Source organism: Falco rusticolus, chromosome 6, assembly GCF_015220075.1.
Source record: "Falco rusticolus isolate bFalRus1 chromosome 6, bFalRus1.pri, whole genome shotgun sequence".
Lineage (NCBI taxonomy): Eukaryota > Metazoa > Chordata > Aves > Falconiformes > Falconidae > Falco > Falco rusticolus.
The window spans coordinates 57,123,960-57,140,792 of NC_051192.1; the positions used below are offsets into that span (position 1 = coordinate 57,123,960).

The window sequence follows — 16,833 nt, forward strand, 5'->3', positions numbered from 1 at the left end:
GTTTGTCTTTAAATCATAAGGCATGCATGCCTGAATTCACATAAGGGCTCCCTGGAGAGCTTCATAAAAAAACTTGTGGGAGTCAGAGAAGCAAATAATTCTTTGTCCAAGTAATGAAGGTCCATTTCAAATACTTCTAACATATTTTTTAAAAAAAAGTGTCTCAAAAAGACACTTGAATTTCCCAGTCATATCTCCTTATTTTTATTTATTTTTGAAAAGTGTTGAACCATGCATGATTTGTAGTCATGTCAATGAAAAGACTTTTGTTCATTGTGTCCAATTTGTAAGATTAATACTGTCTCCCAAATGCAAGGTTGTGCACATGGGTTGTGGCAATCCCAAGCACAAATACAGGCTGGGTGGAGAAAGGGTTGAGAGCAGCTCTGGGGAGAATTACTTGGGGGTGTTGGTGGATGAGAAGCTTAGCATGAGCCGGCAATGTGTGCTTGCAGCCCAGACAGCCAACCGTACCCTGGGCTGCATCAAAAGAAACAGGGCCAGCAGGTTGAGGGAGGTGAATCTTCCCCTTGACTCTGCTCTCATGACACCCTGCCTAGAGTACTGCATCCAGCTCTAGGGCCCCCAACATAAGAAGGATATGGACCTGTTGGAGTGAGTTCACAGTGGGGCCAGAAAGACAATCAGAGGGCTGGGCACTTCTCCTATGAAGACAGGCTGAGAGAGTTGGGGTTGTTCACTGCGGAGAAAAGAAGACTCCAGGGACACCTTATAGCAGCCTTCCAGTACCTAAAGGGGGCCTGCAAGAAAGCTGGAGAGGGACTTTTTAGAAGGGCATGTAGTGATAAGACAAGGGGCATAACGGTTTTAAGATGAAAGAGGGCAGATTTAGATTAGGTATTAGGAAGAAATTCCAAGGGTGGCAAGGGCAGTGGCACATGTTGCCCAGCGAAGCTGTGGGTGCCCCATCCCTGGCAGTGCTCAAGGCCAGGCTGGATGGGGCTTTGAGCAACCTGGTCTAGTGGAAGGTGACCCTGTTCATGGCAGGGGGATTGGAACTGTAGGTGATCTAGAAGGTCCCTTCCAACCCAAGCCATCCTATGATTCTGCTAGTAGTAAATATTTCATACACATGTCTGCACTTCTTGGAAGATATGCAATAACTTCCTTGGACTCTTTTTCTTCCCCCCCCCCCTTTATTTCTTAGCTCTTCATTTGCAGGATTATGAAGACATTATCCCTGCAGTTGAAATCTATTCCCTTTTGGCACTCTGTGCATGTGCAAACAGAGCATTTGATATTTGTTCAAAAGCCTTTGTTAAACTAGAATCCTTGGAAACTCTTAGGCCAGAGCAGCGGCAACAGTTTGAAGACCTTGCTCTAGAGATATTCACGAGACATAGTTCAAAGTATAACAAAAAATCTGATCTGGATGATGTGCTTGAGAGGTGGGTTTGTATTTATGTGATACTGTACTAATACTAGCAGTTTTTTCTGCTATTGTGTGTATTTTGCGTTTTAGCAAGTTCTGTGTGACCACGTTAATAAGGTGCTTTGTTGCTCAACCCAGATACTAGGCCAGAATGATGCAGGTATTAGCCAGTGTGCAGAAATACACCACAGTTTTATTTGGGAGAATAGACAGTGACTGTTTTTATTTGGGAGAATAGACACTGAATGTATTTGAGGAACTGCCGTAAAGATATAACTTCATCTTAATCTGAAATGCATGCAGACAGAGCACAGGAGTTTTAAGACTTCTGATAAGGTGTCCCATGCCGTTAAAATAATGATGTTGCCGTTTGCATCACCATCCTGATATGATGCAAATATCAACAAGTGAATGTTTAACTATCATTAACCACTAAGTCTCCACTGTTTTCTGAATTACACATACTAATCTTTCCACACCATACAGATTTGTGAAGTGAAAGAATCAGAATATGAAGGGCACGCTTTAAGTCCTTGTGTTGGCTGTGCCTATAATAGCGTCTGACATGTTTCCTGCTAACAGCACAGAATTTGTATGGAAATTTATTATGAAATTTTCTTTGTAATTAATTTTCTTTTTAATGAATAGGGTTTTAACCAGTATTGTTTGATTTTACTGTGCAGGTGTATAGAGTCTCACTAAGCAGTTTTCATGTTGACTCTTCAGAGGAGTAAATGTAATCATAGTGCAGGCATCTAATTGGACCTTAATATGACCTTCACAGCTTCTTTTCACTTAATCTTTTGGTTCTGCTGGTCCTGATTTGTTAACCCTGTGGTTCTGGGGGTGTACATTTTATTGTGTGAAGATTTACATATGTGGCTGTGTTAAGTGAGGTGTTAAGTGATTTAATAACTACTAAGCAAAAAGTGGCACACATTTGAATAGTGAACCAGTCTTTTACAAAAGAGCACCACAAGTTGTGTAACTAGCTGTAGACACACAATTTGCTATTTATGCTGTTTTGCAAATTTCTACAAAACAAGTGTTTGTTGCTGTTTTAAGACTGTGTTTTTATTCTTTCAGCTTTATTTACTCTTCTGTGTCTTTCTTTTCTTTTCTCTGCCCCCGCCCCCCCCAGCAGTGGCGATGGGAAACTTCCTATATGTGTTGCAACGGGAGACCCTATCCTGGAGTATCGATTCTGGATGTGCAGTGTGTGTAAGCACTGTATGAAAGCCAAAGAAGCAAGCAATTATAACTTCTGTCCTCTGTGCCACAGCACAATATAATATAGCACAGGATAAAGGACTGATTATCTTCGTTATCTGTTATGCCTCCTAAAAATACAATGTTACCAATGTACTTGTATTTTAAAATACATCACAAGTGTGGTGTATGCTAACAGGCAGTACCACTATTAGAGAAACATTTAAAAAAACAAAACAGAAAAGGCCACAAGTGAAAACCTTCCCTGGTTCCCTTTATGCGAAGAAAGGACTGTGTTAATGAATTTGATCTTTTTGTTAATTTTTTTTACAAGGGCTTAAGGTAAAAGCATTGTCTTCTAACTGTAAATTGAGCCTAGTTTCAAAACCATGCAAATTGAATGTAGGTTAATCTTAATACAAAAAAGGTGGAGCTTGCTCAGAGTAAAAGGTAAGTCCATAGGAAATTACTGGGTTTTCTCAAAATTCCAAGTTTTCTGAAGGAAGTAATTTGTAAGTTGAAATAATGCCACGGTGTTTCTGGTAATATTGTTGTATATGGTTTTGTACTATTGAGTGGTAACACTAGTTTAGGCATACATTTGTGCAGTTTTCTTTTGCCAAGCAATAAAGGGCTTGCAAACATCTACCCATCCTTGCCGCCGTCTGCATGTGGGTCCCTCAGCTCCGGTGAGGACTGCAACTAACAACATCTACGAGCCTTTGCGCTGGAATGTGGTATTAAGCTGTTGTGTGTGGGTGTTTTTTTTTTTTTTTTCCCCAAGTAGCTCGAAGAGAGCAGCTGCCATCTGTTCAGCAGATTTCAGGAGCTGAACTGTCTCCTTGCTACACGCGGAGGTTTAAGGAATGTTTCGCTTAGAGCTGCGCTGTCCCGTGGCACTACTGGAGCCGAGTCTCTGCCCTGGCGCCGGGCCGGCTCCGGCAGGGGCGCGCCGGGCCCCGGCTACGCGCGGCCCAGGTACCAGTGAGCCCCGTTCTGTGAAGAAAAGGTTTAATATCACTAAAGGGGTTTTCCCCCAGTATTTGAGCTGCTTTCTCCTTCCCAGCCGTGTCCGCTGGCGCGCCGTGCGCCCCGCGCGCTTCGCGCTCCCTGGCAGGCCCGCCGCGGCCCTCCGTCCCCCCGCGCTGCCCTTCCGGCCGCCGCCGTGACGTGACGCCGTGACGTGAGGCCGCGCCCGCCCCGCGTGACGCCGCCGCCGCGCCGCCATGGAGCGGGAGGCGGCGGAGCTGCTGGCGGCGGCGCAGGCGCAGCTGGCGGCGCGGCGGCTGGCGGCGGCGGAGGAGCTCTACAGCCGCCTCATTGCCCGCTGCGCGGGGCCCGCCGCCGGGTACGTGCCGGGGCGGGGGGCGCGAGGCTGGCGCCCGCCCCGCCCTAACGGCCGCTCTCCCTCTGTCCCCGCGCAGCGCCGGCCGCCACCTCGCCACGGCCCTCAACGACCGCGGCCAGATCAAGTACTTGCGGGTGGAGTTCGCCGCCGCCATCGAGGACTACACGGCCGCCATCGAGTGCCAGCCCGGCTTCGAAGTGCCCTACTACAACCGCGGCCTGGTGCTCTACCGGCTGGGTACGGGCCGCGCAGTCGGGCACGCCAGCGCCGTGCGGCCCGGGGCCCTTGGCCCGGCTGACCCGGGGCGGGGCAGAGCGACCCGGGCGGCCCCGCTGGCCGAGCGGCGGCCCTTCGCCCGGCGCGGCCTGTCCGCCGCCTGCCCCCCGCACCTCCCGCCTGGGCCGCCCGCCCCGCAGGGAGCCCTCCCGGAGGCGGGGAGCAGCCCGGAGCGCTGGTTTATCCCAGGGTTCACCGGGAGCCCGAGAGTAATTCCCTCGGTTTTGCAGATGGAGGCACCTGCCTGGCATGGGGGGTGGGGGGGGGAGAGGGTAAGAGGTGACACCAGGAACAGGGGGTGCAGACAGGGAAATGTTTTTGTCAAGTAATCACAGGACGTTTCAGCTGTGAGTCTGCCCTGTGTATGCAGTTAGATATCCCAGCTTGCGGGTGTGCGGCTGTGTCATTTGAAATGCTGCTATTCTGGGAAAACCAAGAGGGAAAGGTGCAGTTTCAGTTTTGGAAAAATTTGCATTGGGGATAAAACTAGCCAATTCCAAACAATGTCGTTAAACCAAATGAAGCTTCTCTGAAGCAGGTGCAGCCATAGTGAGCGCAGCCTTCTCAACTTGCAGTGGGCTGTCCGCCATTTCTGGGGAGTTTGCTGCCCAAGTTTTGAATATACCATAAGAAAATTGTGCCTTTTCTTGGAGCTTGGCTGCGCAAAGTTAAGATCCAGAAGGTGAGGGACTAGCGAGAACACTAGGAGAGTGGAGCCTGACCAAGGCATCAGCTGGGAAGCTGTATGCCTGTATTCCAGGTTTAAGGCAATCTGGCTAGTGATGTGGGCCTTTGGGCTTCTCTGGGAATAAGCTGGCTGATTTGAGCCTTAAGCCTGTTGTAGGTTCAGAACCACACTGCTACTTGCTCTGAAGACCGTTGACTCCCACTTAGGCCTCTGGAGAATCCAATTGTGGGTCTAGTAAGTTCAGCTGCTACTTTTTGTTAGTGAAAGTATTAGGAGGTATTCAGTTGTGGTTTGTGACTTTGAGCAGTTACAGAAAGATAATTCTTCTTCCTTTTTTTTTTTTTTTTTGGGACAGGATGCTTTGATGAGGCCATGAAAGATTTCAGGAAAGTATTAGAATTAAACCCCCAGTTTGAAGATGCTGCATTGAGTCTAAAACAGGCTATTCTTGATAAAGAAGAAAAACAAAAGCGAGGTTATTGAAAATGTGGCTAGTGGTATGAAAATGTTTTTCTAGACGTTATTTTTCTCATTAGTGGATGAAACACAAGATCACTTGCATCTGTTATGACCTACTGAAGAAACCTCATTCTTTGGTAAATAAGTTAAAAATGGGTAACGGTTGTGAAATAAACTATTTTTGGCTATTGTTAGTGTTGAGGAAAAGCATAATGCTGGAAGGCTGTGAGATGCTTGTACAGACTTTGTATAGAAGTACTTCATAAAGAGGTTGAAAGCTCAGTAACAGCAAATGAAATCTGTAGTTTTATTAAAACTGTGTTCCTGTACTCTTTCACAGATGGTTTTAAATAGTCGTTCATGGGGAGGAAAAATCAAACTATATAAAACATTTAAATACTTGAGATTGGAGCTTGTGAGAAGTACAGTGGTTTAATACTGATAGTGTTTGTCCACTTTTAAATGTCAGCGTGATTTATGCTAAAAGTGCAATTGTTACAACAGTTACGAGGTGTTGTCATTGAGATGCTATGATAACTGATTTTCTTCTTAGAGTGTTTTCTGTATTAAGAAACACTTAACAGAAACAATGAGATCTTTTTAGGTAACACCATCTGTACCTTGCATGAGGAATGTGGTATAAGTATTCAGTCACTTTTGTATGTTCGCTCATTCTTAGGGGTAGTTTTACGTTACCTGAACAGGTAGGAACAGAGCATACCTATTTTTAATAATCCTATTGTGAAAGTATTTGAGACATTAATAATTGAACAAATAAAAGTGAAGATGTAGTTCTTACAGACAGTCATGAGATAAAGATCTTGTCGTAGAGAATGTAGTTTGGCTATTCACAGTAGGAATTGTGGCTTTCTCCTTGTCAATTGCTTGAAAAATATGTGACATCTCTCTGATTGAACTGTCTGAAATACCCAGGCAGTTTTGTTTCTCAAATGAGGGCAAGGACTATTACTGAAATCTGTAAATCATCACAAGAAACATCCTTGCATGTTCATAGCAATACAAGTTCTAATAAAAGAAATGCTCATGTGGGCAATCAAAAGAGTATGAGGATTTTTTTTTTCTATAAGTTATGCTAATGACAGTTCTGCTTCTTATGGTGTTTCTCCATGGATGATCCTGGAGCCTGCAGAAGTGCTGGGCTCACTGAAGATGGTGGCAGTCTTTGGGTGGCTCATGAGAAGACTTGATGCTCTGACCATCTTCCTCAGCAGCCTTACTGAGATTGTTTTCAGCTTTGGGATGAAACTGAAACAGACCCAATGAGCAAATTTCAAGTACGGGGCTGAGAAAATGCTGTATTTACCCCTCGTGCACTTGACAGCAGCCATTTTGAAGTTTTATAAATACAATGTGTGTTAGCAGGATGTAACCATTTAGGCTTTGGAAAGCAGGCTGTGATGTCATAACTGACCATTTTTTGCAAAAGTTTAATTTTTGACTTTTCTGGATATACTAGGCATGTGCTTTGCTTCCATTTTTATATCTTTGTGATCTCCAAAACATTGGCAATTTAAGGACTTGGCATGTTTCATGCCACCTCAGTCTCAAAAATTGAAAAATCATACCAACTGTTCATTGATGTTGAGAAGGTGAGCTAGAACTAAACCTGTTCCTGACTTGCCATACCAAGGAAATTAAAGAGGCAGTATGAACAGTTGAATTTGACCTATGAACTTTACTTTGAGAGAGATCACAGATGCAGTTATGCACAGAACACTCTAAGTGACAGAATACAGATAAAAATAAAGATTAACAGCAGAAAAGTATCTTGGAAAACAAAGATGCTAGTGGTAATATCCCTTATACTTCCCAGCTTGTTTTGTGAATGTGGCTTAATTACTATTAATGCATTAGTTATTGGCACAGAAATGTTTCACTGGACCGGGAGCAATTTTGTTGCAGATTCTCCACAAAATTTCCTTCTCTCTCCTGTAAAAGGATGAACCGTCATGATGCATTTCAGCATAATTTGGAGTTCTTTCAAGTCGTTTTTGCCAGTAAGGTTCTCATATTTTCCCCTTTCACATGCACACATGAGTCACTTAGTTCTCTGGCTTTACATCACAAGACTAACTGGGATTTTTAGTCTGAAATTATTAAGTAGCGTGTGGTGGTTTACTCAGGCTGCTTGAAAGGGTATAAACCACCATTATCGATATTAAAAAAAATAATTAAAATCTTGAAAAGAAGGATGTGCTTTTAGTAACTGCCCTTGTCCTGCAAGGTTTCCTGTTCATAATCCTTTAAGAATTAAAAGTCTAATGGAGAGTAGTAAAATTCTTTTTATGTAGTGTTTCCACGTGAAATTCAGACAACCTTTCAGCTTGTAAAAAGGGCAGGGCTTGTGTGCTTTGGATGCTTCACAATGCGGAGTACTGTGGCTTCATGCCTTTCCCGGGCTTTAGGGGTTGCCTCTGCTTGAAAATTAAAAACCTCTGTAGAGCGTCCGGGCCAATCCTGTCTGCCTACTCCATCACCCTTGCGAAGCAGTTGCTAGTCAAAGTAATGGCACTGGACCAGTAAGTCCAACAGGTGGTTGCTGCTAATGTGCGTTGACTTGTGTCTTTACGCTGGCCAGAAATGTTTCAGACGTGAATAATTCACAGCCGCTTTCCCGGGGTTTCCTACCTATAAACCTACTCTCCAAAAGCCCTTGACTCTTGACGCAGCCTTCACTGGCAGCCCCTCTGTTCAGTTTGTTTCCCGTAGCTGGGATTAATTTGGATAAAGTAACAGTTTTCTCACCTGGTGATTTACCTCTAAACTTACAAAAAATACTTGGTTTCCTCATACGTTATAGAATGTTTGGGTTTTTTTTTTCCTTCAGTATCTGGAACAACATCTTTTAGGTCTTACTTCCTCAGAAAACAAGGCAAAGGGTGACACCACCCGATGCTTTCCCCTAGTGCTCTTATTTGTCCTACTGAAACACAGGAGGAGGAGTTGTCACACACCTTGCAGTGTTGGAAGGCCTTTTGCTTGCTTTTGCAGAAGGGTCGGAAAAGATGACAAAATCCCAGGTTAGCAGGGCACAGCGCAGTATGAGAAGTGTTTCATATACGTTTAATGTGAGATGCAGTGTGGGGAACAAGGAGGGCCATTCTGAAGGGAAAGCTGCAGCACATGGAGAGGAAAGGGCTAGGTCATCAAGTGGCCAGAATATGTTCCTCTTCCATGTGCTTTCCCTCCAAGTGGACAACAGAGGTAAGTCAGTATTAAAACCCCAAAAATCTTTTGCTGTTAAACAGAACTGCGCTGTGCACTGTCCCATTTAGTAGGTAACCTTGTTAAAAAGTAAATTAATAGTGAACTGTGCACTATTCAAATTTTGTGGGAAATGAATACCTTTAACAATCAAGCTCAGATATGCAGGTTGTGCTCTCCCCTGACTATCAGCAAGGGAAGCATTCAGAAACAGGCAAAAACTGTGTTTGAAACTGAGGATTGCTAGCAGAAGGATAATACCCTGTGTTCTTAGATGTTAGCAGATTATTGTTGGTCTACCTAATTCTTTTATTAGAGGCGAGATTGGATCAGTAGAACGGATTCAACCTCAGCCTGTGGCTTTCATGCATGATGGAAGGACTGGTTGCTTTTTATGAAAAAAATGTGCTTCGAGATCTGGTCAAGGTGGAGGCCCACATAGTGGCATGTTGTGATCATTTGAGTTGAACTCCCATCTGCTTCTGAAGATTAACTGATTCCAAGACTTGTAGGATCCCTTTAGTCCATGAGCAGGGGGGGATTGGATGGAGTCCACAGCATGGCTTCCTACAGCCCATGACCATCAGGTTTTTCATCACTCGTGTCTCTGTTGTACGGTAAGGTTGCGAAATGCACCTGAAGAATACCTTCATCTCCCAGCAAGGGACAGCTGGAACAACCCTGGCATAGACATCACAACAGCAGGTTTCAACCTAACTCCTATTATTATGGAAGAGGCTGATCTGAAGTTCAGTGCTTTCCAGACCTGTATGGGGACTCCTGTGTGCCTGTATCTGTCCATTTAACCTCTCTCTTGCACCTTCCCAGTTCATTTTCCCCACACTGGCTGTTGCGTGAAGGCTTGTTCACCTATGGCGGTATGACCGGAGTGGTGTGGAAAGCCTAATCCAAGGAAGAGTTTGATCCCATAGGCCTGAAAACTGCCATCTAGGACATGAGTTAGGTGCTGAAGTTCCACCTGCAGCACCTGAGAGGGGGGCAGTAAGCCCAGGGGAGCCTAGATGCAGAGCAATACATTATGAAATAGCATGCCTGAATTTTATCTTTGGAAAGACACCCTCAAAGCTGAACAGTGAATGCCTAACCCTAACAGGCTTGTGTGATTCAGTGTAAAAAAACCCTTATCTGCCGTGAACAGCAACCAAGGTAGGAGGAGGAAACCAAGGATGTGGAATTTCTCTGGCTTGTCGGTGAGAATATGGGAACCTGAAATCCTGTTGAAATGGGAAAGCGGGTTTGTCTCACCTTCTCCCTTTCCCTCCCAACATATGTGGAAGAGGAAGGTTTCCCCATCTGCCAGGTAGTGGGTGGATGGGTATGGAGCACTGGTGGACCCTTTCCTGGCTTTCCAGGGCAAAAGGGAAGGATCTGGGATATCCCACTGGCTGCAGATGAGTTTAGCTGAACCTACTCCGCAAGACTGCAGTGAGCAAACTTTAGTGATGCACCACCAGAGCTGATGCTCATCTGCGTGGAACTTGACAGTGTCCCGTGAGCAGTGGGAAAAGAAGAGCTAGCATTTAGTCATCGTTATTTAACCACCTTCTCATCTGACGTATTTCAAAAGGACTATTTTTTAGATTAAGAGTTAACCTGAACTGATGAGTCTGTTACTGTTAACGTTAAAAATGGGGAACGTAACTCTCCTGGAGAACGTGTGGATGTAGTGAGGTTGCTTGACTCTGCAGTGCTCGCTCCGGACAGTAGAGTGCGCTGCTGATACAGCAGAGGGGAAGGTGTCCCAGGCTGCGGCTGAAGGGGGTCTCGGGATCCCAGTACCCTCCGATTCCTTTTAACAAAACTTAGTCCTTCGGTAGATACAGCTTTAAGACCACATTTATTCAGCAATCATTACAGGCATGACTGCAGCTTTTGGGAAGCGTGCCACGGACGTGCACTAACCAGCGTGTGTAACCAGCCACCCTGTGAGGATCGAGGCTGCCCGGAGCTGCGCAAACCCACTGGAGGCTGCACACGCGCGGATGTTAGCCTGCATTGGCATCGGTGCGATTGCCCCCTCCTCGCTGTGGTTGAACACCTACTCGTGCTGCAGGCACACCTTCAGTTATAGTGTAGGCACATCCCGAGAGTGATTACAGGTGGTCACATGTCTGGTTTGTCCTCGATCTCTGGAAAATAATAATAAAAAAAGTGTTTTCTGTGGGCATGGAAAACAAAATACCAGGTAAGTTGTCCTTTTTACTCATGTTAGAGCATCCGTCTCATCCCATTTTGTAGATTTAGCCTTTTCCTTACTAGGGCAGGTGAGAGGAAAGTAAGGAACTAACAGGTTTCCAAGATGCTCAGGTCAATGCAATGTTACAGACAAAAATCTGCGTTAATGGGAAAAAAAAGTATGCCATTGTGTTGCATGTGGAAGAGGCCCTAAGTAGCTGAACGCTTGGCCCTTTGAAGCCAATGTTGGTACACCAGCTGGTTACTGGTGTACATCAGCAAGGAGATGTTCTGCACTTACACTACTTCGTATGTATTTTTATTTGACTTTTCAGATCTGCATTTTACATTCACATGGGAGGATTGGCATTTGCTTTATGAAATAGTACAAGAAGTGGCTGTAATCAGGGCTGGAATAATTTTAGTGGCCTGCAAATGCCTGTTTCGACAGCTGGAAGAAACAAGGTGTAGTTTTGCAACCTTGGGTTGTTTTCTGGTTTTCTAGCCACTTCAGAGAGGCAATAGAGCGGCAACATTTACTAATCCTGTTAGCTGATCCTAGCACTTTCCAGTGTTGTGGTACTGTTCTGAGTCCCACTGCCTGATCTGTTCGCTTCAAGCAAGATGGTGCTGGTGGTCACTGAAAGAGGTAGCTCCCGTGTCTAGTTGCACCGTTTAGAAAGCAGCCAGCACAGCAGAGCCTTCAGGTGCTGTTGGAGACACATACACAGTGAAGCAAGGAATGAGGCTGGAGCACACAGATGATTTGGTTCTCCAAGGGCAGATGAAGCTATAAGGTAAATCCTAACAGTTTGGAGGATTTGGACCCTTCAGAAGAAATTGGAGTATGGTAGTGATTTATGCCTTAGTGTTTGTTTCTAAAATTTCAGGTCCATTTTCCTTCAAACTGGGATGATCCAGGTGAAAACCTGTTGAAATAACACCTGGTTCCCAAACTGCTACAACCCAGCGCCAATGTGCCCTGCTCTACTGCTGGCATCTTCACCAGAGCTATGCCACCTGTATTGGGCTTGGCAGGTAGCTCTCTTTCTTCCCTCTGTTATGGGCTCAAGCTTAGACCAGGAGACTGGCAAACCCTGCCTGTTCCCTTGTTCTTGTCCCAGCACTTAAGAGTTCTAAGGTCTTGAAAGACCTTAGGCTATGCGTCACTTGTGCCGCAAAGCATGGTGACCTCTCTAGGTGAGGATGCAGGGCCTGGTGTTCTTACCAAATTCAGTTTACATGCTTCATCTTAGATCTGAATCAACAATCCAGACTGGTCCAGCAAGTATGTAGCCCTGGAGATTGGCTGAACAGGGACCTGGAAAGGTTGAGAACAATACACAGTGTATTTGTGTAGTTTTTAAAGAATATGTACCTGCTGCACGTGAAGTGCTGATGTATTAAGGTATGAACTAAAGGTAGTGTTACATAGTTCGCATTTGAGGCACTCGAGATGCCAACACTGGAGGTCCGAGATCCCTTAAAAACATCAGGGCAGGAGTGCTTTGCAATGGCTCTTTTTCTGCTGAACACCTACCTTTCCTCTCCCTGCTTGAGGTGTGCTGTCCTCTGCAGGGGCCGCCAGGTAGGATGTGGGTAGGAGAGCACACAGCCACCAAACAGTGCACATATACCTGACAAGAAGAAAAAGTACCACTTGGTCCATATCAAATCCTGCTTTGCAGAGCATCGTTTTGTCTTTTGTCCCCCTTCTATACTTAGTCTTGCCTGAACGCTTGCATGCGGCACTTTGTAGCTGAACCTGCCTTGAATTTCAAATTTGGTGTCAAAGGAGCCCTCAGGCAGTTTGGTAACTGAGAGGCTGAGGCAGGAGAAGTTAAAACCTCATGAGCTGCAGTGAGGCTACGTTTAAAAGCTAGACAGAAACTTAATCTAGTGCTAGATGCAGCTGCACACTTAGGAAGCAGCACAGGCCAGAATGGCATCGTGTTCATTTCTAGGAAGTTCACGAGTTGAACTGCTTATGCAAGGCCAAGCCGAAAAATTATGTGGCTACTTAGGCTGCCCAGGCAGAGGTACTGCCAGGGCTCATATCAGTACCTGTGCTAATGTCCACTCAACTGGGTGCACTAGGAGCAAAACACCCTCCGGTGACTGTCCTGGGGTTTTCTTTGCTTTTCTTAGAACTGTTAGAGGACAGAACCTCAAAATGTAAGGCTAAACCCACATGCCTCTGCTTCCCTGCCCGTTGGGCTAGCTTCCGAGGAGAGGGTTGACTGGCTGGGACATATGGGAGACAACAGAGCTGAACTTCATGTAGATGTCATGGTGTATAAAATTACTTTTCTCTTCTAGACTGTTTGAGCTGGTGCTATGAATCTGACTCTATAAAAAGTCAGAAACACCATATAAAAGTCATATTTACATACCAAACTATTTTGTTTACTCCAGCCAGTCCCATCTCAATTCACTGAAACTGTGTTGCAGGCAGATTTGAGAAGAGAACTGAATTAAATCTGTGCACCAGTCAGGCTACTTGGGTTGAATGCTGGCTAGATCTTAAATTTGTGAGGTGTTTCAATCAGCTATTTTTTAAATGGTCTTAAGAAGTTCAGACAACAGGGTTCACGAGTGGGAGGTGAGCCTTTCACTTGATCTTACCTGTTCCGGTCGACGTGCCAGGGTCCTTACTGCTAGCCTTTTAAAATGAGATGGGTGCCTTACTCTGGGGCTAACAGCTACAGGACAGAACTCTGCAGCGTACTCACTGCCATTGATCTCACACCTATTTGAGAAAACAGAACAACAGACCTTGAAGAAATTAGGGTTTTGCTGATGAGCACATTGGTCATTCAATAACTACTTGCCCATTCACAGTGATGTTCCATCTTGGGATGCTGTTAAAGTCTGGAGACCTGGTTACCCAGCAGTTTTCCAGGTATAACTTAGCATCGGGGCTCTCGTCTTTCAGCTCCACCTCAAGAAACACAGGCTCCACAGGTCGCTTGAGTATTGCCATGTTGGACTCATAGAATTCCATGAAAGATTCATCTCAAGAAAACATCAGGGGATGTTGTTCTTGCTGAATTTTATTTAAATTAAAACATTAACATTTTTCTGATTTTCTTAGGAGGAGACTTACCTTTGGACACTCTTGAAACTACATTCAGAGCTTGTCTTATCCTTCTGTATACTGCGGAAAAGGAAATGTTAGTGAGGTTCTTTAGCAGAAAGCAGAGCATGTCTTAACAAAGGAACTTACAGCTGAAAGAGCCACAGAAGATTACAAATGGAGGAAGAGAATTGCCTACCTGCAATATTTGATCTTGGTACCATTGTGCCAGAGCCAAAGGGAGGTGATGTGGCTGGATCACTAGTGAAGGCACCAAGTACTAGGGTCTCTTTTGCTCGATAGTAGCACAAGAGTGTTAGTCTGTAATAGGAGAAAGGGTAATTTTTATGTTCACTTTCACTTTTCAGCAGCTGTCCCAAAGTGAGCAGTATCTGTGAGCAGTAGCTCCTACCTGTAGTCTGGATCTCTTGTGATTGTCACTGTGCTCTGTCCTGAAAGAGTTTCTTTCTCATAAGAAATTTCATTTTCGTAAATAATGTGGTCACCTTCAAACTGTGCATATGGGAAGTTCATTAAAAATTAAATCTTGCCTGGAGCTGGGGCAGGGGAACAAAAGAGAAAATGCAAGAGAGACAGAGACTTCTAGCAGATGTATCTGCTTCAGCCATGGGCTTACCCTTACTGAAGTGCCACAGGTAGTGACATGGAACTTGAAGAAGGCATGTCCTTCATTATATTCTCTAGGCTTGCAAGAGCTATCCCTTAGTCTGGTTTTACTCATATCAATGGCAGGAACTGTCTTCATTTGGGCAGATACCGTTATGGTACCGTCTGGGTGGCATACTGAGAAAATCAGAGTTGGTTATAAACACAAGGAAAGAATCACAGATCTTTTTATGGATTGATCAGTTGTATAACTTACTCATAAATGCTGAAGGATTAAAACTGCAGCTAACGGAGAACATCTGTAAGGTCTCCATAGTTCTCACTTTCCTTAGGGCAACATCAAACCTTGCTTTAATTTTCTGAAAGAACACTTCCTGTGAAGGAGGTGATGGAAGAGGTCTCCCGTTAAGGCACGTGATCCATATGTACAAAGTTCTGCTCTTTAGCTTGTGCCTCTTGAATACTAACAAGTCACAAGGGTTAAATCAGTGTGAAGACTCGAGCCTGATGCAACATAGGGGCAGAAGTTTTCTCGCACAAATCAATTGGTCACTGTCACAGAGATAAATTTTGGCTGATTATTGTAGAATAGTTCAGATGTTTATTACAGCATCAGTTTTCCCCTGCTATGTCTTACCATTTCTACGAAATATTACTTTAAAAGAGCTTCTTTCATAAAAGCAATATTGAAATATTGTTTCTGGCTCAGTGCGGTTGGGACATTTTGCCTCATCTTACTAAAAATACTGAGGAGTTTGTTTTTGAAGACTTGCTGCCTATCTTTTAGAGGCAACTTAGCACTGCAGACTACATAATACATGGCATTACCAGAAGGGTCCATGTCCGATACCTCTTGTCCTACTTGTACTGGCTTAGAGTCGCTCCCTCTGGAGGTTTTCCAATATGTGTAATACCACAGCACTACAAACTGTGACCGTAGGGCTGTGGCTGTAAGACCAGTTCTACATGTTTTAAAGAAGGTATTGCTCTACAGTTCACGTACCTCGTAGATAACTCCCACAGCAAACAGAGGTATTTGCAAGACCAGGTGTGTAGAATTGGTAGCTGCAAGATACCCATTGGTAAGCACAATGTGCTGGTTCAGCAGCTTATTACCAAGATACAGGTTCCAATACTGGTGCAAGCCAAAAGCAGAGATGGCTAGATACAGGTTTTCTTCATCACAGTAACCAGCTGCTTCTGGTAGTTCTGCAGGAAGAAGGTGGGATGAAGAGCTAGCAATGAAGGAAGGTTTGAGCAATGATGTTTGGCCCAGGCAGGGATTTCTAGCACGGGTAAGTTTTGCACTGGCACTGCAGCAGCAGTGCTGTGCATACTGGCATCGTCTGCAGGGCTTTGGCTGTGCTATGGGTCTAGCAGCTCACAATCAGTGGGATTGGGAATCCTCACGCTTTAGTGATGGCCTGCCAGCTTGCTTCCAGGGCTACTCCCTGCTTCAGTAAGGCAAGCCGAGTTGTATATGTAAATAGATTTTTCTGGTCAGCCTTCTCTAGGGATGAACCAAGAGCTATTTCAAAAATAAAAAGGACAGTGAGGAGACAGTCATCTTTGTGGCATCCAAAACGTAAGATCTGAGCAAATACCAGACCTCCTGACTGTTTCAATAACCTGCTAAGTACAGCTCTTAGGGGACGACTGTCTCCTTACGGAAGTGCTGTCTTTAGAGTTCACAGCAATTTATTTGAGTCTGTTGAGTTCTGCCCTGGACGCAGAGGCAGAATTGCATTTGAGGACAAACTGAAACTTGTAGCAATGTCTGAAAGTTTTGCCAGTAGATGTATGTTCAAGTTATGAGGCATCTTGTTCGCTGAGTTTGCAAGCCAACTTCTACACACGTTTTTATTGCTCTCAGTGTCTCGAGGGCAGACTGTCTTGCCAGTATGCAGAAGAGCTGCCATCAGAAAAGCAGCAAGTTGGCTGTGTTACCAATAATGAGCTATTGAAGGGTGGGGTTTTCCCAAAAGCTCTCATCCTCAGTCTAATGCCATTCTCACTGAATTCAATGAAAATCTCATCCATGCTGTTGATGCAAACCAGTTAATATCACGGGGAAGCTTACTGATATCGGCGATCACACACTCCACCTCTGCCGAATGATGATAGAGTGTCATCTCCATACCTACGCTTACAGTGTAGTTAACGAGGAGAGTGTATTTTGTTTCATTTCTGTTCACGTACTGAAAGAGAGAGAAGCGTAAGGCTGCAGTAGCAATGGCTTCCAGTACAGACAGGCATGTATATCCCGAGCAGCACTAAATAATTATTCCAACACCCTTCTCTCCCCTGCAAATAGCTCAGTCTCCAAAACATCGCTT

At 44.8% G+C, this 16,833-nt stretch overlaps 2 protein-coding genes across 5 annotated transcripts in view; both read left to right on the plus strand.

Annotated features, from left to right (window-relative positions):
* Window positions 1-3,250, plus strand: part of WDR35 (WD repeat domain 35) — a 49,935-nt gene extending 46,685 nt beyond the window's left edge. For 2 of the 4 annotated variants that reach the window (XM_037392051.1, XM_037392049.1), the window contains 2 exons: window positions 1,169-1,409; window positions 2,535-3,250. In XM_037392051.1, the coding sequence (XP_037247948.1) occupies window positions 1,169-1,409; window positions 2,535-2,685 (392 nt within the window). In that variant the 3' untranslated portion in view covers window positions 2,686-3,250. The remainder of the gene's footprint in view (window positions 1-1,168; window positions 1,410-2,534) is intronic. The other 2 variants (XM_037392050.1, XM_037392052.1) reach the window with 1 other exon arrangement.
* A 548-nt stretch (window positions 3,251-3,798) lies between these two features.
* On the plus strand, window positions 3,799-6,436 carry TTC32 (tetratricopeptide repeat domain 32). Its single transcript, XM_037392053.1, has 3 exons — window positions 3,799-3,950; window positions 4,027-4,187; window positions 5,270-6,436. The coding sequence occupies exons 1-3, from the start codon at window positions 3,829-3,831 to the stop codon at window positions 5,395-5,397; spliced, it is 411 nt and encodes a 136-aa protein (XP_037247950.1). The 5' UTR covers window positions 3,799-3,828; the 3' UTR covers window positions 5,398-6,436.
* The last annotated feature ends 10,397 nt before the right edge of the window (window positions 6,437-16,833 follow it).

Bases quoted from the DNA above. Each gene is read 5' to 3' on its own strand.
- TTC32 (XM_037392053.1), top strand. From the start codon at position 3,829: ATGGAGCGGGAGGCGGCGGAGCTGCTGGCGGCGGCGCAGGCGCAGCTG. The intron at 3,951-4,026 runs GTACGTGCCGGG...GTCCCCGCGCAG, and splicing joins TGCGCGGGGCCCGCCGCCGG to CGCCGGCCGCCACCTCGCCA. The intron at 4,188-5,269 runs GTACGGGCCGCG...TTTTTGGGACAG, and splicing joins CCTGGTGCTCTACCGGCTGG to GATGCTTTGATGAGGCCATG.